We start from the raw sequence: 25,116 nt of genomic DNA, 5'->3' as shown, positions 1-25,116 counted from the left end.
CCATGGAAATGGTGTAGTTGTGTCAACTCTCCATCAATGTTTTAAATTTGACCAAGGTGAAATAAAGACGGTGCTAGCAGATGACAAGCCATTTATAGAAATTGAGTCTCACTTCGCTGATGCAAAATTTTATTTGGATTCCAATGGGATACCTGAAGTTATTCCAGCTGAAATCCCTTCTGCAAGGAAAGAGAAAATGAATAAAGAATAACAAGTTGTGTTGGACTTCTCAAGGGAAGATGTATCAAGCGGCAAAAAAGCACCTGAGGTCGCGTCACCACAAAAATAGACTTCATCCTCAAAAGGTGATGTAATGACAAAAGTTTTCAAGTATGTGCCGAAGTCTCAACGGAAAGAAGGGCGGTCGCCGTTTGAAGAAGTCACGACGCCCGCAAAAGTTAAAGGAGGCTTTGCTCACCCAGCAATAAAAGAAGATCTATAGATACTAAGAGCAGATGCAACAATTCCAATTCCACAGGTGGGATTGTCAAGCCTAATTAAACCTCCACTAAAGGGATTTGTTAGGGCCGCGTAAAATTATATCGAACATGGCTCCTTACCTGAAAGACGAATGGAAGGATTTAATCCACTAGCTTACAAGCTTCTAGCCAATTCAGGTTATAACTTTGCTAATCCCTCATCACTGGGAGAGTTAAGTCCTAAACTTACAAGTGAAAAAGTTCACAGTCTCAATGAAACTAAAAAAAAGTTAAGGTAACAAGGGCACAGGGTGAGCCCCTCAAAGACTGGAGTCGGATTCATGCCAACTGAACCCATTTGTATCTCTACCAAAAGAAAAGGGAAGAAGGAAAATGTACAACATATCACTGTGGAAGAAGTAAAGGAAGACAAAAGTCCAAGCCCAACTCCTCGAGTCTTAGTGTTTGACCGCATTGAAGCTACTGCACCTCGAACCTCGATTTTTAATAGGTTGAGCACTGTTGATAAGACAGATGAAGGCACAACTTCTCAACCTTTAGTTTTTAACAGATTAGGCACTACTAAGGAAGGGGATGAAAAACAAACTTCCTGGTCACGAAAGTCCATTTTTGCTCGACTTGGCGATATGAATACATCACCTAGAAAAGGCAAGAATAAGAGAAGCACAACAACAATTGAGTTGAATTCTACAAAGGAGGATGATGAGACTCAAAGTTTGATTCCTTCTCGCATAAAACGCATGACGTCACTTGAAGTTAGTGTTGAAGGTTCGCTTAAGGTCAAAAGACACACTATCATACTAACTGGAGAAATTAAACTCAAGCGGAAAGTAAAAAGAGAAGAAAAAATTGAACATGTTGCTTCTTACCATGTAACAGGTGAATTCTAACTCAGATTCGCAGGATGATAATCTCCAAGAAGCTCCTCCAGAACTTGAAGATGGAGGGCAATCAACTGTTGGCAATTTGAGAGAACTCAACTTGGGAACTCCTGATAACCCTTGACCAATCTTTGTGGGAACACTCTTAACGCCTGAGGAAGAAAAGACATTTTTTGAACTGCTCCTCAAATATAAAGATGTCTTCAGATAAACGTACAAGGAGATGCCAGGTTTGAGTCCAAAAGTTGTTGTCCATCACCTTGGGATCAAACATGGTATGCGACTAGTAAAGGAGGCTCATCGATACATCAGACCTGAGCGCATCCTTAAAGTGGAAGAAGAAGTCAACAAGTTGATCGAAGCTGGGTTCATACGTGAAGTAAAATATTTGACATGGATATCAAGTATTGTCTCAATAGTCAAGAAGAATAGATAGATTAAAATATGTGTCAACTTCAAAATTTGAACAAAGCATGTCCCAAGGATGACTTTTCGTTTCCTATTATGGAATTAATGATAAATGCCACTACCGAACACGATGTGTTGTCCTTCATGGATGGGTGTTTAGGACACAACCAAATACGGATGGCACCTGAGGATGAAGAGTTAACTATATTTCGTACCACAAAAAGCATCTATTGTTATAAAGTGATGCCTTTTGGACTCAAGAATGCTGGTGCCACCTATCAACGTGCCATGCAAAAGATCTTCGATGACATGCTCCATAAATTTGTTAAGTGCTCTGTTGATGATTTGGTGGTCAAAACTAAGAAAAGGGAAAATCACCTAGATGACCTTCGTGCAGTCTTCAATCGGCTGAGAAAGTATGACTTGAAGATGAATCCACTCAAATGCGCATTTGGAGTCACGTCTAGAAAGTTCCTCGGCTTTATTGTTCGACATAGAGGCATTGAAGTTGATCAGTCTAAAATTGATGGCATACAAAAGATGCCACCACCAAAAAATCTAAAGGAACTTAGAAGCCTCCAAGGTCACTTGGCATATATCCGCAGATTCATTGCAAACTTGGCAGGCCGTTGTCAACCTTTCAGTCGACTGATAAAAATGGAGGCTCCATTTGTTTGGGATCAAGCATGTCAAAATGCTTTTGATAGTATTAAGAGATACTTGCTTAATCCACCAGTATTAGGAGCTCTTATTCAAGGGAAACCATTGATACTTTACATTGCTATTCAAAAAGAGTCTCTTGGAGCGATGCTAGCCCAAAATAACAAAGAAAATAAAGAGCGAGCACTCTGTTACTTGAGTCACAGATTAATTGAAAATGAACTCAAGTGCTCACCCATTGAGAAAATGTGTTTTGCGCTTGTTTTTGCCTCTCAAAAATTAAGACATTATTTCCAAGCACATACAGTGCATCTCATTGCAAGAGCTAACCTAATAAAGTATGTTATGTCTAAGCCCATCCTCTTAGGACGCTTAGCAAGATGATCTCTCATCTTTAATGAATTTGAGATAATTTACATACCAAGAAAGAGATGAAAGGGCAGGCCCTTGTAGACTTCTTGGCTGACCATCCCATCCCTGCTGATTGGGAAATTTCTGAGGATTTCCCCGATTAAAATGTATTGTTCATAGAAGTCTTACAACCTTGGATGATGTTCTTTGATAGGGCTGCGAGGAAGGAAGGGGCATGAGCATGTGTCATTTTGCCTTACTCATTTATTCTTGGCAAAAATTGCTCAAACAATGTTGCTAAGTACCAGGCCTTAATCATTGGTTTACAAATGGAAACAGAGCTAAAAATTGTTGACCTAGATGTCTATGGGGATTCTAAGTTATTAATTAATCAGCTTCGGGGGGATTATGAAGTCAAGAAAGACAACTTAGTCCCATATTTCCAGTATGCAACTCATCTCATTGAAAAATTTGAGGGGGTGGTACTCAAACATGTTCCAAGGAAAGAAAATCACATAGCTGATGCACTTGCCAATTTAGCAACTACACTGGCATTGTTAGAAGGTGAACAAGTTAGTGTCCTTGTATGTCAATGATGTGTATTGTCATAATTGTTGGAATGTCGCCTTATAGCAACAAACACAATTTCAGTACTAGCCATCGAAGTTGACAATTGGAGAATGCCAATTATAGACTACCTTGAACACAGAAGCTCCCTGATGATTCTCGCCATAGAACTAAAATAAGACGTTGAGATCCTCGATTCATCTACTACAAGGGAACTTTATTCTGACGATCATTTGAAAGAATTTTTCTTTGTTGCCTAGGCGATGACGAAGCTCAACAAGCCATGGAAGAAGCCCATTCTGGGATATGTAAAGCGCATCAGTCTGGTCCTAAACTTCACTTCGAGTAAAAAGGATGGGTTACTATTGGCCTACAATGGATAAAGATTGCTTGGACTACTCAAGAAAGTGTCAACCTTGCCAGTTTCATGCAAACTTTATCCATCAACCACCAGAACCTTTACATCCGACAATTGCTTAGCCATTTGATGCATGGAATCTAGATGTAGTTGGCCCATTGACCAAGTCTTCTGTAGGCCACTTATACATCTTGGCCACCACAGATTACTTTTCCAAGTGGGTTGAAGCCGTCCCACTTAAAGAATTCAAGAAAGAAACTGTTGTTGACTTCATCAAATCTTACATTATTTATCGATATGTGTACTTCGCTACATCATCACCAATAACAGAAAGCCTTTCTATAATAGTCTACTGGACAAACTTTGTGAAAAATTTGGATTTAAGCAACGCAATTCCTCAATGTACAGTGCACCTGCCAACGGATTGGCAGAGGCATTTAACAAAACTTTGGGCAACCTATTGAGAAAGGTAGTTACTAAATCAAAGTGGGATTGGCATGAAAGAATTGGAGAAGCACTCTGGGCATACCGTATGACACGTCGTACCCCAATACAAGCCACCCCATAATCCCTTGTGTATGGTGTTGAAGCGGTTCCTCCTTTGGAACAACAGATTCCCTCATTAAAGATAGCTATACAGAAAAGTCTCACTGATGATAAGAATGCAAAATTACGCCTTGCTGAGTTAGAAGCATTGGATGAGAATAGATTGGAAGCACAATAAAAACTTGAGTGTTACCAAGCTCATCTCTCCAAAGCCTTCAATAAGAAGGTTGGACCCCGGTCTTTTCAAGTTGGAGAAATGATATTGGTTGTTCGAAGACCTATCATCATTACCCACTAAACGGGCAACAAGTTCTTGTCCAAGTGGGATGGTCCATACATGGTAACTGAAGTTTACACTAATGGAGCATACAAGATTGTTGATAAAGAAGGTACAGGAGTTGGCTCAATCAATGAAAAATTCCTAAAACGCTACTATTCATGAGAATGTAACTCTCCTAATCTCATGAGCATAAACTGCATGATGCTCTTGGCCCTTATAAATAATTTTTTTTTTTAAAAAAAAAATTGTACTATTCTTGGTCCGCATGAGTATAAACTATAAACGACTAATAAATCAATAAACCAAATCTGTTTTACAATAAGAGTGTTTTGCTTCGAACTATAATATTTATTTCATAAATAAAGTGTTTGCTAGAGCAATTATTTTATAATGAAGTATTTGGTTTCGAGCTACATTTCATGAAAAGAAAAATGAAAAAAAATAAAAATAAATAAATCATGGCAACCATGATAAACTCTAGATCTCGCCTTGTTCAACGTTCAAGAGCTACTCCAACTTATTGGCGACTTCGATATCCTCGCTTCTTATCACCTCAGCTGCTTCTATTGTAGCTTGTTCATCCCTTAGAATGGAAACAATGGCTCGCCTTTGAACTACTTCAGCTTCAGCAACACTAATTGTAGTCTCTAGTTGTTGTGATTGTTCATCTAAATGTTCCAATGCCTTTAACAATTTTGTCTTCTTTGCTGCAAGGCTACCCAAATCAAACTTCGGCAAGTGAACCTACTCAATTCCTTCATTCTCAAGAGCAAAAGCATGATTGACACGCTAACTAACATCCGCCAAACGCTGATCCTGTAGCTCTAAAGTCATCCCTTGAGCAAACGCTGATTTCATAGAGATGTACGTAGTAGCATTTTGTACGTACTTTTCAATTTGGCTTTGCAATAGAAAATAATCTATCTGAAGCTTTGAGAGCTCATTATAAAGCTCTTGGAGCTTTGGGCCCAATGTTGAAACTTTTTGAATAGGAGTTTTGCTCAATAAGCCTTTAATATGGTTATCAAGTATTGAAGCTGCTGAGTGACGAGCATTAAGGATCATGCTTCTTGTATCAATGGTAAAAGCCATAGAAGGTGCAACTTGACTCAATGTAGGAGCAATAGGTAAGGAAGAAGTTTGGACAATTGGAGCTGGGTCAACTGAGAGACAACTCTTACGACCAATCACTAAATTAAAGGCTGATGGGCTATGCATTGATTCTTCATTATCTGAGAACTCATCAAGAAGTCTCATGTCCTCATTACCAGGCACCAAATCAAAGTCATCATTTGGCAACTATCAAAACGAGTTGAAGATGAGTCATAAAAAAATATTAAAAAGAAAAGAAAAAAAAATGCACAATAAATTGAAATGACAAATATAAATTTTATCATTTACCGGTACAACACTGGAAGCCATTGGTTAAGAAGTGCTAGGAATGCAGATAAAAAATGACTCCACATCATTAAAAGTAGTGGTGTTCTTTCCAACGGTGCCAGTACCAGATTTCCTCCCTAAGTGACACCAATTACGATCACTGTGACTATGGTCCTCGTCTGCTACTCCACCAAGAGTCCCATCAACACTTCCTCGAACTATTTCGTTGGTCTTGGGATTAGAATTTTTCTTAGCAATTGTACTTTTCTTCACTTTTACCATCTCTTGATTTGGTGATACCGAGCGTTTTCTCCTTAGAATAGAATTTTCTTTGTTGGAGAAATAGTTTGCATAAAGCTGGGACCACCATTCTAAATAAGCCTTGGTAGTGGAATAAGACGGGAAATTAAAATGCACTGGTAACCTCAATACAGAATGGGTACCATCACGAACACAAGAATCCCAATGCTGAATAATGTTTTATAAACTACCATCCCGAAGATCAACCTTAAGTTTAAGTTTACCCTGGATAGCTTGAATAAAACCAAATTGCCTGCTAAACCTGTGAGGACTGTATGGGTCAATGACCATAGCGGACGAACTTCGCAAAGTCAAATAGCTCGAGCGGACGCTAATGAAATACTCTAAGTCTGAGTTAGAATGATAACCGTCTTCAACCAATTCCTTGGGATTGCCCTCACTATACACCAAACGGTGCAAGGTCATATCTTTGTATGATCAAAATAAGTCATAGTTCTCTGACTTCTCAAAATGTTTAGCCATCCTTTCACCAGCATATCTCGTCATTCGAGGCTTCAGAGAAGATTCAATACTAAAGTGTGTGTTGAAATACTTTGCTAACCAAGCATAAATATGATGAATCGGGAACATGGCGTCGCACTTTTCAGGATTAGAAGAAAAAACAATTCTATTTAGCCCTTTGTAGATGCTAGCAAGTACAAGAATAGCAAGGCTGAATGACCGACCACGAGCCATCATACTAGTAACCTTAAACACCCCAGGTCTAATTAAGTCGCCATCCCCACGGGGTAGAACAAATTTGCAAGACCAACAAACAAGGAAAGCTTATAGATAAGTCTAACCCTTTGCTGCACTAACGATCCCCAAGTCGCTGAAGACTTTCTCCCCTTGCACAGTTCGAGACTGAATTGTGTTAATAATACTAGAAGGGTTGCTAGTATCCTTAAGGCGTTGAGTCTTGTTCCTCGAAGCTCGCTTGGTTGATTTATGGTACTTGACTTCCTCTTTAAACCAAAATTTTATCCAGCTTGTAATCCTCACCGCATTCTTCTTTGACTCCTTACAAAGTCGATGGTAAACAAGGAATAAATATCCGCAACTAACAGGAAGAAGGATATTCTTGTGCCTCATATTGCTGGCCAACTCTTGGGCATTTGGCACTACTTCATCGTATATTGTACCCTTAATAGAAAGTCCACCAAGCTGACGCAAATCCCATAACGAGATAGACATTTTGCCTATAAAAATGTGAAGGGTATTAGTGGATGGACACCAAAGCTCACAAAAGGCCTGCATAACACTATGGAGTAGGTCATACGAGAACAATGAGGCATAAATTGCATCGTAAATGCTAGCCTGTTGTAGTACCTCGCGATGTTGCTCCAGTGCATCCTCCAACCACTCCCAATATCCTTCACAAAAGAAGGTTCTGTTATGGCCTTGAAAATAGTGCCCTATGCCACATTCTGAGCTCGAACCGCACTTCCAGGGCTAGGAAATGAGCTAAGATCCTCAATTTTTTCATGGTTAGATGATTTTAATTATAAAACCCTAGAGTGTGATAGACCTTTAACCAATTGACATGAAGTCTCACAAGCCCAGTGCGTCAAATGAAAAGAACAATCAAATGACTCGAACTTCAAGCCCCAAGCACCAAGCAAAGGAAGACGAATTGGAAGAGTAATCCCCTTCTCAATAGTGTCACTAGAGTCCTCAAGAATGGTTAAGTATCCCTTCTTGAAAGTCTTGAAGTACACCATCACTAAGTGACAAAGCCAAACAATTAATAAAAATAAAAACATGTGTTATGGAGAGACATATATGATATATGATCATGACATGAGTCAAAATAATCACCTATGGTCGAATGAGTGGTGGTGGAAGTGTCTACTTCACTAGCCCAATGTACAGGCGGTTAGCTCGATAAGCATATTCCCCCATGAATCAAACTAATCACTTATGGTCAAATGGGTGGTGGTGGAAGTGTCTACTTCACTAGACCAATGTACAAGCGGCTAGCTCGATAGGCACATCCCCTTACATGAGTCAAACTAATCACCTATAGTCAAATGGATGGTGGTGGAAGTGTCTACTTTATTAGCCCAATATCCAAGCAGCTGGTTCGGAAGACGCATTTCCCCACATAAGTCAACCTAATCACCTATAGTCAAATGGGTAGTGGTGGAAATGTCTACTTTATTAGCCCAATATCCAAGTGGCTAGTTTAATAGACGCATTCTCCCACATAAGTCAAACTAATCACTTACGGTCAAATAGGTGGTGGTAGAAATGTCTACTTCGTTAGCCCAATATCCAAGTGGCTAGTTCGATAGATGCATTCTCCTACATAAGTCAAACTAATCGCCTATGATCAAATAGGTGGTGATGAAAGTGTTTACTTCACTAGCCCAATGTCCAAGCAGCTAGCTCGATAGGCGGATCCCCCATATAAGCCAAACTAATCACCTGTGGCCAAATGAGTGGTGGTGGAAATGTCTACTTCATTAGCCCAATATCCAAGTGGCTAGTTCAATAGACGCATTCACCCACATAATTCAAACCAATCACTTACAATCAAATGGGTGGTGGTGGTGGAAGTGTCTACTTCACTAGCCCAATGTCCAAGCAGCTAGCTCGATTGGCGTATCCCCCACATAAGTCAAAATAACCAATTATGGTGAAAGGGTAGTGGGATATATTACTCAATTATTTTGTAAAATCATTATTCTTGTGGGCAATAATAAAATACAATTTCCCAAAAAAAATAAAAATAAATAAATAATCGTTCAGTGCATAGATTGATGATGTAATCAAACAAGTAAAGAAAAGTATTCATGGAATTTATGGTGATATCACACCAAGATGACATCATGCACACTTATATATATATATATATATAGAAAAGTTTGCACAAGGCACAAAAAGGCACCATGACAAAAAAAGAAAAAAAGAAAAAGGCCAAGGCACTATGACATATATATATAAGCTGAGTTTAGATCCTCCCTAGCCAAATCCTCTAGCCCTTTCTCAGGTCAAGGACTAGGATTTGGCCATGTCCCATAAGAGAAGATCTACGGCTCAGATGCTAAAAAAAAAAAAATTGAATTTATTTCATTCAACGCAGTAACAACTTCCCTCCCATTCACTTCACTTTTTCCCTCCTTCTTCGAAGCTCTTTTTCTCTCCCTCTTCGAAGCTCTGGTGAATGACGATCGGCGAAGTTGGCGGCGAACATCGACGATGATCAGCGGCAAATTGAAGTCGGCGGAAAACATGGACGGTCTCTCCCTCTCTCCCGCTATCTTACTCCGAAGGTTTTAACTGCGATTTCAGCCACTGGTCTCTCCCTCTCTCTTATTCCGAACATTTAAGCCGCGAGTTCAGCCGCGAACCAAGCTCCGGTGACCCTGTTGACCAGAGCTGCACTTCATCAAACTAAAGGTAATATTTTTTTCATTAATTTTTCCCCAAATAATATGCCATGTTCAAACAATCTGCCATGTTCAAAGCTGTCATTTTTAAACTTTTAGTTGATGTGTGTTTCTTATTCAAAGCAATTATGTTTAAGGGTTTGCCATTTTCATTGTTTAATAGGCCCCAATAAATAAATAATAATAATAATAAATGCAGAAGGGAGAATGAAAATGAAGAGAAGAGACTGAAAACATTGGACTTGATTTTTTCAATTTTTATGCCTAAGTTTGATGGTTTGGCGTAGAATTTATGAATATATATATAGTGTAATCTATAATGTGGTTCTGCAAGATCATTTTTTTTTTAAAATAGCATCAATTGTTATTTGTTGGTTTTTATTAATTGGTTCCAAATAAATAAGTAAAACACTCCAAAGCTATATTATTAATGTTACTCCAGGCTATATTTTATAAATTATTTAGTGTTGGTGATAATTACAAATAAAACGCCAGAAAATACAAATTACAATAATTATTGAAAGGGCTGAGGCAGAAAATTTGCTCTCTTTAAAGAGATTCAAGCCCTCTACAGTTAACAAAGCCTTACACAGGTGCAGCAGAAAAACCTTGACTTGTCCCCCCTAGGGTACAACAGCACAACAAAGTCGTATGATTCACCAATACTACACAATTGGTTGAACCCAAAGCTTCATCACATATACCCTTTATTTCTTTGCCTGATAATCTCTCAAATAAGAAACTAGCAAACACTTCTATTTTGTTTGTTTTTTAAAACTCCAAATTCCTCTCTCCCTTAGGTTAGTTTTTTTTTTTTTTTTTTTTTTTTTTTTTTTTTTTTTTGTGTGCTCCGAACAAGAGAGGTGAAAGGCTCAATTTATAGGAGAGGAAACTTGGAGGGCAAGTTTTCTTGGTGGCCAAGTTTTCTTGGAGACTTGGTGGATAAGAATGAAGACTTGACTTGAAGTCTTGACCTGGTGAGCAAGCAAACATTGGAGAGAAAGAGAAGAAAACCTAGAAGGAAAGAAAAGAAAATCAAACCTATAACACATTATAATATTAAAATATCTTCTAACATTCCCCCACCTATTTTAATATTATAGGTAACAACATCTAAGATTATTAGGCAAAGAAGGATATTATGCATCATAATAGGTGTGCTCTGCATTGAACCTCCATTAGTAAAACAATAATATCTACTTCAGAGTCAATAGTATGCTCAGTATTGAATTATGACTTCTTAAGGGAAATAAATAATTATTGCACACACATAATATTCCCGGTGTTCATATAAGCTTTAATAGCCAGCACATTACGGCCTTGTGCGATCCCAGTATGCTCACAGTACTGTGTTTTCTTCTGATATGTCTGGATTTACCATTATAATAACGATTATTAACTTGACCAATTGTTGCGGTGCTATCACAATGAATCAATATAGGTGAAATCGGTTTTTCCCAACAAGAGATTTCATTTAACAAATCTCTTAACTAATTTCTTATTCACTAGCTATAGCTAAAGCAATAAGTTCAGCATCCATTGTTGAATTAGCAATAATGGTTTGTTTTTTCGATTTCCAACTTATAGCACCACCTCCCAAGGTAAATAAGTAAACAATGGTTGATAATGAATCACCTGACAATATTCCAATCAGCATCACTGTAACCTTCAAGTACTGCAGGATACTTATTATAAAACAAATCATATTTTATGGTACCAAATAAATATTTCATAATCCGCTCAATGGCTAGCCAGTGATCACAGCCAGGCTTGCTAGTAAACCTACTAAGTACTCTAACAACATAGGCAATGTCAGGTCTAATACAGTCAGTCGCATGACGCAAGCTACCAATCATACTAGCATATTTCTTTTGATTAATTACATCCTCATCATTTTTAACAAGAAATAAACACAAAAGAGGATCAAAAGAAGAAAGAACATGCTTGCACTTATAAAAATTATATTTTCTTAAAATTTTCTCAACATAATGTGACTGATCAAGAAAAATACCATCACATGTTTTGGTAATTTTCATTCTCAAAATATAATTAGCCTCACCAAGATCTTTCATATCAAAACGGCTACTGTAGACCGCCCGGAACTCCGCTCCGTGCACGAGGGCGCGAATTGTAGTTCTAGTTACTACAGTTCGAACTCCTATCACGGTTTTGAATCTAATCTCACAAAGTACAATGTAAGACTGATAAATCACCAAAGAGTCCAAATCTGGCAAATCGTTTTGAAAAATCAATTTTAATCAAAAGCGCCAAACATGGACTGTTTTGCCAGATTTTAGAGTTGCCACCTAAATATTTTGTTTTGAGAAATTTAGGAAACCCTGATTCGTGCCTAAGGCCACGTGTCCGTTATCACCAAAGTTGCCTCGGCTCGAGAACTTGGGTACGAGAGGGGAAGGTCCTGAAATGAGCAACCCCGCTCGCCCGATCAAAAGATCGACCTCTACTGACATGATATGTTGTTTTTAAAAACACATGTGTTCTTATTCTGGTTTATTAGCTAACCTACTATGTGATGCGCACAGCATATAAGTGTAGACTAAATAACTCAATTTGGAACAAAACATCTCATGTTTGTTTTTGAAAATGGTTTGAAGATGCTACTCGCAAGTAGGCTAAGTCGCGGATTTGCCACCCTCAAGTGGGCTTAGAAAAACATGATTTTGCCACTCTCAAGTGGGCTTAAAACTCATATTTTGATGAATTGTTCCAATCTAGGCAATCAAGCCTTCACCCACAGGCATTCAAGCAATTAAACACATAAGCATATAGCCTCATAGCAAGCATGCTATCATGGCAACATTTACACACATGTAGGGATGCTAAAGCGTAAACACTCATAGTGTACTCCAAGCCAAAACAGAAGCTAGTTAGAAATCATGCATGATCCTAGCTATGTCAAGAATGTCTAATGCAACATAGGCAAAAATGTAACTAAGATAGGCTTGGCTATTCTAGAATGCCATATGAAATGCAGCAATTTTGGTACATGTATTCAAATAGGAATTGAAATACAATGCAATTTGAATAATGCGCCGGGCCCGGTGCATGCAAGACGAATGAATGATGCACGCATGCAAACATAAGGATGCTAATTGAAACATGCTCTAAAACTAACCATCGAAAGTAGGTAAGTAAAAGGGAGAAAGAAATGAGGTTGGAAGACATGCATCACATACACGCACACTTATTACAAAATTTTCCCTCTCGACGAAGGGTTCGAATAAATCAACTAGCTAGCTACACTAAGCTAATTAATTACAAACCAACTAATTAATTGAATTAATTAAATTACAAAACCAACTAAGTATGAAAAGCATTTAAATTAGGCTGCCACAGCTCCGCCTTGAACAATGAAAGATGCATGCTCGGTCGCGTCCTCCTGGAAATCCACTGCCGTGCCTCGTGATGCCTCTGTTTGCACTATTTAGGACTTCTGAAAATTGTGCCAACCTCCAAGATACTTCTGATCTACCTTATGGACATGCTGAGAAGTGGTCGGCCAAGAGGAGCGGCCATCGGCCAGAGTTTATGGCTATTGACCAATTCTGATAGCCGATCGACATATTAAGTGGTCGATCGGCCACTGCTTCCTGCAAATTCTCCCTTTGTTGCAGCAGAGCACTAACAGAGGCATGGCAGTGTATTTGCAAGAAAATGTGTGTGCAACCACACTCCTTATCATGTCTAAAGCTCAAAGGAGTGTGGTGTTCGGCTCTCGAGCCACCAATCACGCATCTCAATGCATGATGGCCAAAGAGGCCAAGTTGCACAAATCAATGTCAATGAATGCACACAAATACCACATAAGACTCGAGAGACCTCCACCCTATCATGCACAATCAAGGGTGTCGGTGACCTAAGGAATGAGGCGCGTTTCATCACTTCAAGTATGAAACGCCCCTCGTTCCCCGTGTTGGGATCAACATCCGATCCAAACACAATGCAATGCAACAAACATGCAAAGATAATGCAACATGTAACATGCAAACAACATCAGCATGAAACAACAATATGCAAGCAACATGAGCATGCAACCACATGCAAACAACAATGTCATGCAACAACATGCAAACAACAATGCAATGGCAAGGGCAATGTAATGCAACATTTAATGGACTTAAACCGCATATGGACAGACCTAAGAGGGTCCAAAACAGTGGCCAAAATGCTGAAATGATGGGATGAAAAGCAAGAAAATGCATGCTCATGCATTGGCCCGTGAACTAAGCATAATAGCACAACTCTCAAACATGATAAAGAAGTGACAAATGTGAGAGTGTAGCAATGAAGTAAGCTCTGAAATTACATTCCAAAGGATGCTAAATCATGCACATATGACAAATAAAGCATGCTAGTGGGCTCAAAGCTTAAAGCTAGCCAAGAGACTTACATCGTGGCCATATCAAGCAAGTCCCAAAGGGTCAAGGTGACTCAAAACAGTCCCAAGGCAGGTCAAAAAAGTGCCAAAAACATGCTTGCAAATAGCCAACACAAGCTAGAATTATAGGCATGAAGCATGGAGCATACTAGGCCAACAAAGAGGATTACACTACACCCACCAAAACCAAGCATGGGATGACTTCACCAACTAAAATCAGAGCCATGGAATGTCAAAAAAATACCAAAAATGCACTGATATGGCAACCCAAAAGCTTAGGCAATAAGGCATGCATATAGGCTCATATTTAAGGCATAAAGCTCAAACCCTCCAAAGCATTGAAAGAGTGACACATGTGAGTGTATGACCATACTACATGCACTGAAATCACGTATCAAATGATGCTAAATCATGCAAATAGCCCAAGCAATGCATGCTAGTGACTTGGAAACTCAAAGCCAGTGAGCTAAAATGCACTATGGCAATACAAAGCAAGGCATACATGACCAAGACAACATAAAATAGAGGTTAAGGATGGCAAAACATGATTAAAATCTTGCTGGAGTGGAGCCAAAAACATGCTAGAATGATGGTCAAAAGCATGATGCATGTTAGGCTAGTGAGAGGATTTGTACTTCAAGTCCAAGGAGCATGCAAGAGGTAATCAAACCAACCCAAAACAGAGTTAAGACATGCTAAAATAACACCAAAAACTTGCTGTGATAGGACCAAAACATGCTAGAAAGACATGTTACTTTGATGAGCCATCAACACAAGCAAACAAAGGAAGAGGGGGGACAACCCCCACCCATTTGGGGCCTTAAAACACACTTTCTACCACTAAAAATCCACTAGATTTTAGTGGCTAAAAGGCCAAAAGGAGGTGATCTCAAAGGCTTAAAGAGATGGCTCAAAATAAGGCCAAATAAGGCACAAAAGAGAGTAGACTACCCGCAACACCAAGGAGGTTTCAAACCAACATCTTCAACACTTAAAATCAGAGCTTTTTACAGTTAAGAGTTAAGCCAAAATAAGTATGCAAAGGTGGCTAAGTACTCAAGCTAAAACAAGGCTAAAAGGAGGTAACAACTCACCCTTGAAGAACCACAACCAAGCAGCAACTTCTGAGCCAAAGAAAAAAACTTTGAGAGTCCAAACAAGGCCCTCTAGTACCTTAGCAACAAAGCAATGGTGCTTTACTAGGTGTTGTAGAGCAAAAGTGAAAAGAAAACACACTTTAAGACACAAACTCACACAAATATAGAGAGAGAGGAAGAAATATAGAGATATATATATATATATATATATGTCTTGTTTATCAATTTTCAGAACCTCTGGAAAGGGAGATGAGCCTCCCTTCTTATAGAAATCCAAGTCCCAAGCTTCTTGAACAAGCTAGGACTTGTTTGAATCCATCCATAAACATGTATGGAGGATACACCAAGTGACCAACAACTGGCACCAGCTGGAACAAAAATATCTGCAAAAGCAGAAAAAGGGGTCTCGGCCAAAAAAATGGCCAATCGGCCAAAAAGGGTGCCGACCGGCCAACACTGATGGCCGATGGAGAGAGGGCATGGCTGATAGGCACAGGGCCTGGCCGATGGGTTGTGGGGCTGGTCAACAAGCCACCCCCTTCCCTCAGAAACAAAACCACAAGCTCTTGGTCCATAACCAAGCACAAAACAGACAGGTTGAGAGGCTCCAAGGCAAGGCGCGCAGCCGAGACCTTTATAAACTCAAAACGAACATGAGCATGGATGATCATCGAGTGTTCAAACGATGACGTCCAAGTCTTGAGGACAGTAAAAAATGGGGTGTCTACAGCTACTAAGTATATTTTTAGTTTCCACGATGATATGCAAATTAGAGCCAAATATAAGTAAATCATCCACATAAAGGCTAATAATGACATGTGAATTTTCTTCAAAACCCATTTATCAATAGTTTCATCCAGTTTAAGTTTTTTCCTCAAAACCCATTTACGGCCCATAGTTTTACAACCTGGTGGTAAATCTACTAGTACCTAAGTTTTATTAGATAATAATGATTTCATCTCATCATTTACAACCTCGTTCCAAAAAATAGAGTCAGGAGATGCCAAAACTTCTTGTAAAGTTAATAGAGTTTTCTCCACATTAAAAACATGATAATCTGGGCCAAAATCTTTTTCTAATCTGGCTCTTTTACTCCTTCTACGTTCAAAAACTACAGTATCTTGGTTTTGTAAAAGAGAAGTGGAGGAGCGGTTTCAGATAAAATATTTTATTGATAATTTTGACCCCCACCATTTTTAGATTTAAAAGAAAATTCTTCTTTATGAAAAATTGCATCACTTGATTCAAAAACTATTTTGTTTTCAACATTAAAAAATCTATAGGCTATACTATTTGTTGCATATCCAAGAAAGGCACAAGTGGCAGCTTTCACACCTAATTTAGGTCTTTTCGGGTCTACAAGACTAACAAAAGCTAGACAATCCCAAACCCTAAAATATCCCAAATTTGGCTTATGCCCTTTCCACAACTTAAAAGGTGTAACTTTTGTTTTTTTATGTGGCACTCTATTCATAACATAACAAGTAGTTAAAATTGTTTCTCCCCACAAATTTGAAGGAGCACCTGCTTTAATTAGCATAGCATTTGTTAAATCAATTAAAGTTCTATTTTTTCTTTCTGCTACACCATTAGATGTAGGAGAATATGGTGGAGTAGTATCATGGATTATTCCCAAAGGCTGAGCAAACGAGTTGAATCCAAAAGATTCATACTCTCGGCCTCTATCACTTCTATATCTTTTAATCTTTTTACCGAATTGATTTTCAACTTCAAGAAGGAATTTTTAAATTTTTCAAAAGCATCACTTTTATTTTTCAACAAGAATACATAAGTGTATTTTGAAAAATCATCAATAAAAGTGATAAAATATTTATTTTCACCGCGTGTTAAAATTCCTTTAAATTCACATAAATCAATGTAAATTAATTCTAGCAATTCAGTATTTCTCACCACACTTTTATGAGACCTTTTAGTTATTTTTGCTTGACTGCAAACTTCACATTTCTCAAAATTATTTGTTAGTCTGGGAATTAATCTTAAACTACTCATAACTCTCACATATTGACTATTAATATGACACAGACGAGCATGCCAAAAATACATAAAAGACAGCATGTAAACAGAAACATCTGCTTTCTTATTCTCAATATTTAATTTAAACATTCCATCACATGCATATCGTTTTTCCACAAATATGCCTTTTTTAGAGATTACATATTGATCAGATTCAATAGTCTGCTTGAAACCAGCTTTGTTGAGTAAATAACTCGACATCAAATTTTTTCTTATAGACGATGTGTACAACATATCTTTTAAAACAAGCACAAGTCCAGAGGTAAATTTTAGTTCAACATCCCCACACCAGAGCACCTTGATTAAACTAGAGTCACCAAGCATAACAATCTTCTTCTCATTAAAAGGAGTAAAATCTTTGAACCAATCTTTATCATAGCAGACATGCCTATTGGCACCAGAGTTTGCCCACCACCTTTCCATAGATTGAACCATAAAAATATCTGTAAGCCACAAATGGTTTCTCGGTAACATCAGCTTGTGGTCGAGACTGTTGTTTTCAAAATTTGCAAGTTAGAGCAATATGCCCACTTTTGCCACACACAAGACATGTCACATTTGTCAGATCTTGTGAAAGTGGTTCTTGATTTCATTTCTTTTGCCTCGGCTAATTTTTATTTTGTGGCCTTCTAGTATTTTTTCAAATTTCTTAACTGGCTTTAAGTGACTATTTTTATGAAATCGACCTTTAGGTAAAGTATTTCCAAAAGTTAAATTTACCTTTGCAGTGGAATGCTCTTGTGTCATAAGCGCATCTTGTCCTCGTGCTTCCTCCTCCACCTGAATCCATGTGATTAAAGTTTCCAAGGACGTCTCTTTTTGCTTGTGACGCATTTACTTCTGGAACTCCCTCCAAGATGATGGTAGTTTATCAATAATACCTGCTACAACAAGATTGTTTCCAATTTTGATGCCTTTGGATCTAATTTCAGCCACTAGCATCTAAAAATTTTGAACTTGTTCCACCACTGATTTTCCATCTATGATCTGATAGCGAAAAAAATGGCTTGCAGTATATTTTTTAGCGCCTACCTCTTTAGTGTCATATTTATTTTGCAAGGCTTTCCAAATTTTCTTTGCAGTAGTGTAAGTAGTATCATAATAATCATAAAATTGATCCAAAAGACAATTCAAAAGATAATACCGACATTTACACTCATCTGTGTTGCATTTATCAATTTTTTTCAAAATGAACGACATACTCCTTGTTGGTCATCTCTTCAATGGAGACTTTGTTCGGATTTTTCTCGGTCAGGATATAGGCCACCTTGAGGAGACTGAGCTAGAAAAGCACCTTGCCTTTCCTTCTCTTGATATGGGCTCCCTTGAACCGAAAGGGCGTGTTGAGATCGCCGGTATTCTCGTTGGGCTTCTCCAATATTGGCTCCATGAATTTTACTATTTGAATCTCCTTAAAATTGTTGGTGATAATTATAAATAAAACACCAGAAAATACAAATTACAATAATTATTGAAAGGGCTGAGGCGCGGGAAATTCGCGCTATTTAAGAAGATTCAAGCCCTCTGCGACTAGGCAAAGCTTCACACCGGTGCAGCAAAAAAACCTTGACTTGTCACCCCCAGGATACAATTGCCCGACAAAGTCGTATGATTGACCAATACTGCACAATTGGTTGAACCCAAAGCTTCATCACATACATCCTTTATTTCTTTTCCTAATAATCTCTCAAACACTTCTATTTTGTTTGTTTTTTAAAACTCCAGATTCCTCTCTCTCTTAGGTTAGTGTTTTTTTTTTTTTTTTTTTTTTTTGTGCTTCGAACAAGAGAAGTGAAAGGCTCAATTTATAGGAGAGGAAAACTAGGAGGGCAAGTTTTCTTGGTGGCCAAGTTTTCTAGGAGACTTAGTGAACAAGAATGAAGACTTGACTTGAAGACTTGACTTGGTGGGCAAGCAAACATTGGAAAGAAAGAAAAGAAAACTTAGAGGGAAAGAAAAGAAAATCAAACCTATAACACATTATAATATTAAAATATCTGCTAACATTTAGTGATGATGTTCTTAAATGCATCAAATGCCACATGAAACAGACTATATTTTTGTTGTTAAGTGTAATGTTGGTACATGTTCATTTTGTAATTAAAATTTTATATACTCATATGGAAGATTGGAGGAACCATGTACCAAGTGAAGTAGTACATGAAACATATATATTAGTTTAGTGAAATGTTTATATTACTCATATGGAGATTGGAAGCCATATTTTTTATGTTTTGCATTTATGGAGTCTATGAATGACAAAAAAATATTTTTGATGTTGTTTGGGTTAGAAAAAAAAAATCTGAGATTGTAAAAGAAAAAAAGAGGCAGGAGTTGTGGAAATCTAGTTGGGTCATTTGGTGACTTGATGTGCTTTTGTATGGTTGAATGAAGGAAATTTTCCTAAGAGATGTCTTGATATGCTTTGCTATTTGATATTTTTAGAAAGGTCAATGTCAATGTTAATGTCAAGCACAAATGCAAGTATGGGCAGCATTCATGAAGTTAGATTCAACAACCGCAATTGTCGATGTGGCAGCAAAGCTATGGTTAAGATTTCTCAATCAACGGATAACCCAAATTGCTTATATTTTATATGCCTCAATTCACCGAATGGTTGTAAGTTCTTTGAGTGGTGGATCCCTCCACATATGCAGCATAATTTGAAGGTGGTCGAGAATGATCTTCTTGAAGAACGCATAGATTTGTCGTCTACTATTAGAGAAGTAATTATCTTGAATAGGGAGCTGAAAGACATGATTGTGAAGAGTAGGAAACAATATAGAGACTTGGCAATGGTGATTGAAAGAGTTAGTGATAAATTGAATTACGCCTTTGCTTTTATTATTCTGTTGTTGGTGGTAGTTGTCATTCTAGTGTATTTGAGATAGTGTATGTAATGTAGGGTACAATGACTATGACTTGTATTGTAGGTTGAATGTGTATGTAATGTATGGTGAACTACTACTATTTTGTTGAAGTGGTAATGAATGTAGTGGCTTTTTTTGATTAATGATCTATGTTTTATGTACACATTTAATATTCACCTTCATTATTGAAAATATATGGAAAGAGAACTTGTAAAATATTAGAAATTGTGAGATTAATTTTGTCAATTACACTAAGTAGTAATTATTTGGGTATAGATAGTACTACTACTCTTATTTGAAGTTGAGATTTGAGATGGAGGCATTTGCGTCAATTACATATCTTTTACCCATAGACACACCTGGTTGCAAGTCTTGGCCAATTACTGAAGGATGTGGATAGTACTATTGCTCTTATTTGAAGTTGAGATTTGAGAGATTTTTTTTTTCTAATGCAAATAATCAAGCAACTAATTTTAATGTCTTCAACAGTGGCATGCATAAATTATTTCATGATTGTGCAAGGGAATCCAAGTGCATTCATCTTAAATCATTAATAAACACATCTTAAATTCTACAAGAATCCAAGTGCATTCATCTCAAAACAAAACAAATTTAACCTACAACATGAACTAAAAACAAAACAAAACAAATGGACATGCCTAGTGACCTGCCCCAACCAAAACAAAACAAATTTAACAAACAAATTTGACCTGTATAGTGACCAGCCCCAAGTGTTACTACAAATGGACTACAACATGAACTACAAACAAAATATTCAACCAATTGTGAGGCACAAACAACAACAAAACAACACAAGAAACAGCATCAGAGGCATCTCCTGTGCTTGAAATTTGAAGTGTCTTCCACCTCATCATGGCCATCCAAGCCTTGAAAAAAAAAATTAAAAAAATTGAAAACCATCAATTCAGCACCAAAACAGCATCAAAACAGCACCATTTCATAACAAAAAATAGCAACAACATAGCATAAATTCAGCAGCACTTTGGAGCACAAAATAATAGTAATTCACCACCAAAATAGCAGTAAAACAACAGCAATTCAACAGCAACAAACAACAATAATTTCAACACAAAAAATAGCAGCAACACAGCACAAATTCAGCAGCACTTTGGAGCACAAAATAACAGTAATTCCCCACCAAAACAGCAGCAATTCAGCAGCAACAAATAACATTAATTTCAACACAAAAAAATGACCAAAGACAGCAGCAACACAACACAAATTCATCAGCACTTTCGAGCACAAAATAATAGTAATTCACCACCAAAACAACAACAATTCAGCAGCAACAAACAACATTAATTTCAACACAAAATTCAGCAAAAACAATATGAAAACAGTAGCAAAAGTACCTCAGTAGACAACTGCCAATTATTTGTTGGTTGACAATCTACATTTGAGGCTTCAGAATCTTGAAACCCAATGTCATACCCACCTTGAAGTAGTGTCATAAATGTTGGTTGAGCACAATATGCCAAATTGTTTGCCTACAATGAATTCATATTATATTAAATGACCATATTATACCCACCAAAAAAAGAAAAAAAAACATGAAAAGAAAAACTAATTGACAAAATCTCACTCACACTATATGTGGGATGTATGAATGGAGGAGGAATTGAAGTACCATTCATGGCAAAGGAATGAGGAGGAGGGGGAGCAAGAGGAGGATGAAGAGGAGTAACATTTTCATGAATGCAGACATCTCCTCTAACAGATAATGGAGAAGGTCTCACTGTTGGAGCAGCAACAGGTTGTGAAGAACTCACAAATGTAGTATGGTATTTCTTTTTAAAGCTTGCTTGCAATGCCAGCTCACATGGACCTTTTATCCTCCTTTTGCCCTTACTAGTTGGATGTCTTTTTCTTCAATCCTGTTGGAATTTGCACAAGATGATTGTTGTCTTCAGAACCCAGTTCCAAGCTTTGAGGTTGATCGTCAATACTTGCTTTTTTTTCGATACAAAAATGGGCACTTATCTTGCTTTCAACATTTGCACCTAATGCAGCGAGTTGTGAACAACAAAAATCATAAGTTTCCTCAGTTTCAGCAGCTTTACATGCTATTGCTCTAAATGCGGTCATTAATGTCTTATACCGTGAGGCTTGTTGGAATTTGACATCTACTTGAATCTCATTCCCTAACTTGTCTTTCACAGCTTTTACTCTTGCTTGTTTGGTCCACCTCTTCATAATGTATTGTAAACGGATCTCTTTTAGCTTTAATATTTCTCTCATAACCTTCAAACAGTGACTACATAAAATCCCTTTCCTTTCAAACTTTGTACAACTACAAGTCAAAGAGCCATCCATCTCCATCTTTACTTTCCGTGCATTTTTCCCAATAGCATCAACAATTGTGTATAGGCTACAACCATCATCGTATGCAATTGCTTGTATGTCTGATTCAACAAAAAGAAAATACTCATCTTGAAACTCTTCAAAAATATTTTTAGTATACACATTACCCATTTGACTTAATATTATGAATGGTGCTTTCACCCTTGGCAACCTTTGGCATAAAGTATATCCAGCTTCTAACTCCTTGTACCGCTTCTCACAAAGTACCCTTTCAAAATGCATGAAGAATTCATTTAAATTAAAATCAAAATGAATGTAATCCTTCAAAAAAGCATTAAAAGATCCACTAAGTTGTGTTGTACTCATTCTTGCAGCCCATGTTGATCTAACATATGGCCAGTCCTATTTTTCCTTCACCCTAAAAGTCAACTTCAACCAATGATTATCATGAGCATCATATGTATCAAGCATTTCCCCCCACTTCATTTTCCATTCATTTTCATCATCAATATCAAACATGAATCTGTTGAATACACCTTTCACCCTCTTATCTTGAAAGAGACAATTAACATGCCTTAATGCATTTTGCATCAAATGCCAAGTGCACAAACGGTAACTCATGTTAGGTATGACAATGGGTATGGCTTTAGCCATTGTAACATCTTGATAGGTAAACAAAGTTTTTGGTGCATATTTTGACATAACCTCTAAAAACGTTTGAAATAACCATACAAATGTTTCGACAGTCTCATCATACAACAAAGCAGCACCGAAAATAACTGTTTTTCTATGATGATTAAATCCCACAAAAGATGCAAATGGCCTATGCTCTTTATTTAACTTGTAGGTAGTATCAAATGTAACTACATCGCCAAATTGGGCATAATCCATGATCATTTATGTATCGGCTCAAAACATATTCGTTATTTGTTCTTGATTGTCTAATTGGAAAGCATAAAATAGAAAGAAAGAAAAAAAAAGATGGATTCTCCAAAGATTTTTGTTGAAAGTATTACAACACATTACCTACTTCCCCATACGCTAAACTTTTTTGCCTTTTGGTTCTCAAGTAATTTTTTTGATCTAATTTCGTAAACCCAAGAGACTGCCTCCCATCAGCTTCCCTACCCATGAGTTCAAAAGACTACCCTAAACGAAGACCAGACTTTGAGGCTAAGTCTAATTGAATTGCTTGGGTACCTGATATCTTTCTTTGAGATGGCAACATATGGGCACAATCAAGAGATACAAGTTCATGGTTGTATTTTTCTTTGAAATCAATCACAACTAATTTTCCAGTACTGACATCCAATTTAACAAAAAGCCGAGCCTCACAACCAGTCCTAGTTTCAGCTCTAGGGATTTTTGTCAATGGGTCTCGCTTGTCAACCTTCTGAAATCCCTCCTTGTTGCAAACAAAATTTCTAGAAATAATTTGTTTTGTAAACTTGTTCTTACAATATTCCTTTCTTATGCTAAACCTCATTCTTCCTCCATATGCATTATAAAAATCATACGTACCTTCTTCCGAATCAAAGGCCATTCCTTCTTTTGGCTTCCAACCATATGAAAATGCAACTGAAAAGGAAAGGCAATGAAATGGGAGAATTATCAATACAGAATAATAAAGTAAAATTAGTTGGGTTTTACAAGTTTTGTTAGCTCAATCACTGTATGCTCAGCAATTCAAGACTGCCTTTTTTTGGAGAGAATTTTTTGACCTGAATATGAACTCAATTTGCATACATTAGCAAATTTTCTTCTACCACATTTTTAATTGCTTTCTAAGAACCATCATAATTGCTTTGAAGGTCTGATTTGAAGTATTTTATTTATTTATTTGGAACCAATTAATAAAAATCAACAAATAACAACTATGCTATTTTCATAACGTTATCTTACAGAACCACATTACAGATTACACTATATATAAATACGTATGTATATTATGAAATTCTACGCCAAACCATCAAACTTAGGCATAAAAATTGAAAAAATCAAGTCCAATGTTTTCAGTCTCTTCTCTGCCATTTTCATTCTCCCTCTGTGTTTATTATTTATTTATTTATTTATTTGGGCCTATTAAACAATGAAAATGGCAAACCATGAAACGTAATTGCTTTGAATAGGAAACACACATCAACAACAAGTTTAAAAAATGGCAGCTTTGAACATGGCAGATTATTTGGAAAAAATTAATGAAAAAAAATATTACCTTCAGTTTGATGAAGTGCAGCTCTGGTTTGTGAGGTCGCCGGAGCTTGGTTCGTGGCTGAACTCGCGGCTTAAATGTTCGGAGTAAGACAGAGGGAGAGATCGGCGGCTAAAATCGCGATTGAAACCTTTGGAGCAAGACAATAGGAGAAAGGAAGAGACCGTCGATGTTCGCCGCCGATCGTGGTCGATGTTCGCCGCCGATCGTCATTGATGTTCGCCGCCGACTTCGTCAATCATCGTTCACCAGAGCTTCGAAGAGGGAGGGAAAAAGTGAAGTGAATGGGAGGGAAGCTGTTACTGTGTTGAATGAAATAAATTCAAATTATTATTTTTTTTATTTTTTTTTTAAACATCTGATTCATAGATCTTCTCTTAAGGGACGTGGCCAAATCCTGGCTCTTAACCGGAGGAAGGGCTGGAGGATTTGGCTGGAGAGGATCTGAACTCATAAAAGCCTTACCTCTTGTTGTCAGGGACAAGGCAGCTACTGCAACTTATCAATGTGGCTTGAATTGAAGGCTAATGCGCAGAAAGTCTAAAGGAACTCATCATCAATCAATTAAATAGGGAGCAGTGATACGTATAGGCTGTGCAAACCCTAGTATGATTGTTAT

General features: G+C 37.4%; 2 protein-coding genes across 2 annotated transcripts; both read right to left on the bottom strand.

Annotated features, from left to right (window-relative positions):
* Window positions 1–22,687: 22,687 nt before the first annotated feature.
* LOC145807145 (protein FAR1-RELATED SEQUENCE 5-like) lies at window positions 22,688–23,176 on the bottom strand. The gene has a single exon (XM_082905080.1). It carries the CDS (start codon window positions 23,174–23,176, stop codon window positions 22,688–22,690), a length of 489 nt encoding a protein of 162 aa, XP_082761206.1.
* Window positions 23,177–23,429: 253 nt separating this feature from the next.
* LOC145807144 (protein FAR1-RELATED SEQUENCE 5-like) lies at window positions 23,430–24,710 on the bottom strand. Its single transcript, XM_082905079.1, has 2 exons — window positions 24,662–24,710; window positions 23,430–23,863 (listed from the first exon to the last, which is right to left on the bottom strand). Exons 1-2 carry the CDS (start codon window positions 24,708–24,710, stop codon window positions 23,430–23,432), a joined length of 483 nt encoding a protein of 160 aa, XP_082761205.1.
* Window positions 24,711–25,116: the final 406 nt, after the last annotated feature.

Source organism: Camellia sinensis, chromosome 14, assembly GCF_055761805.1.
Source record: "Camellia sinensis isolate YWXY chromosome 14, ASM5576180v1, whole genome shotgun sequence".
NCBI lineage: Eukaryota > Viridiplantae > Streptophyta > Magnoliopsida > Ericales > Theaceae > Camellia > Camellia sinensis.
This window is presented reverse-complemented; position numbering and strand designations above follow the sequence as displayed.

Bases quoted from the DNA above. Each gene is read 5' to 3' on its own strand.
- LOC145807145 (XM_082905080.1), bottom strand. From the start codon at position 23,176: ATGGATTATGCCCAATTTGGCGATGTAGTTACATTTGATACTACCTAC.
- LOC145807144 (XM_082905079.1), bottom strand. From the start codon at position 24,710: ATGACGATCGGCGGCGAACATCGACCACGATCGGCGGCGAACATCGAC. The intron at 23,864-24,661 runs GTCTCTTCCTTT...TTTCCTTTTCAG, and splicing joins ATCGGCGGCGAACATCGACG to TTGCATTTTCATATGGTTGG.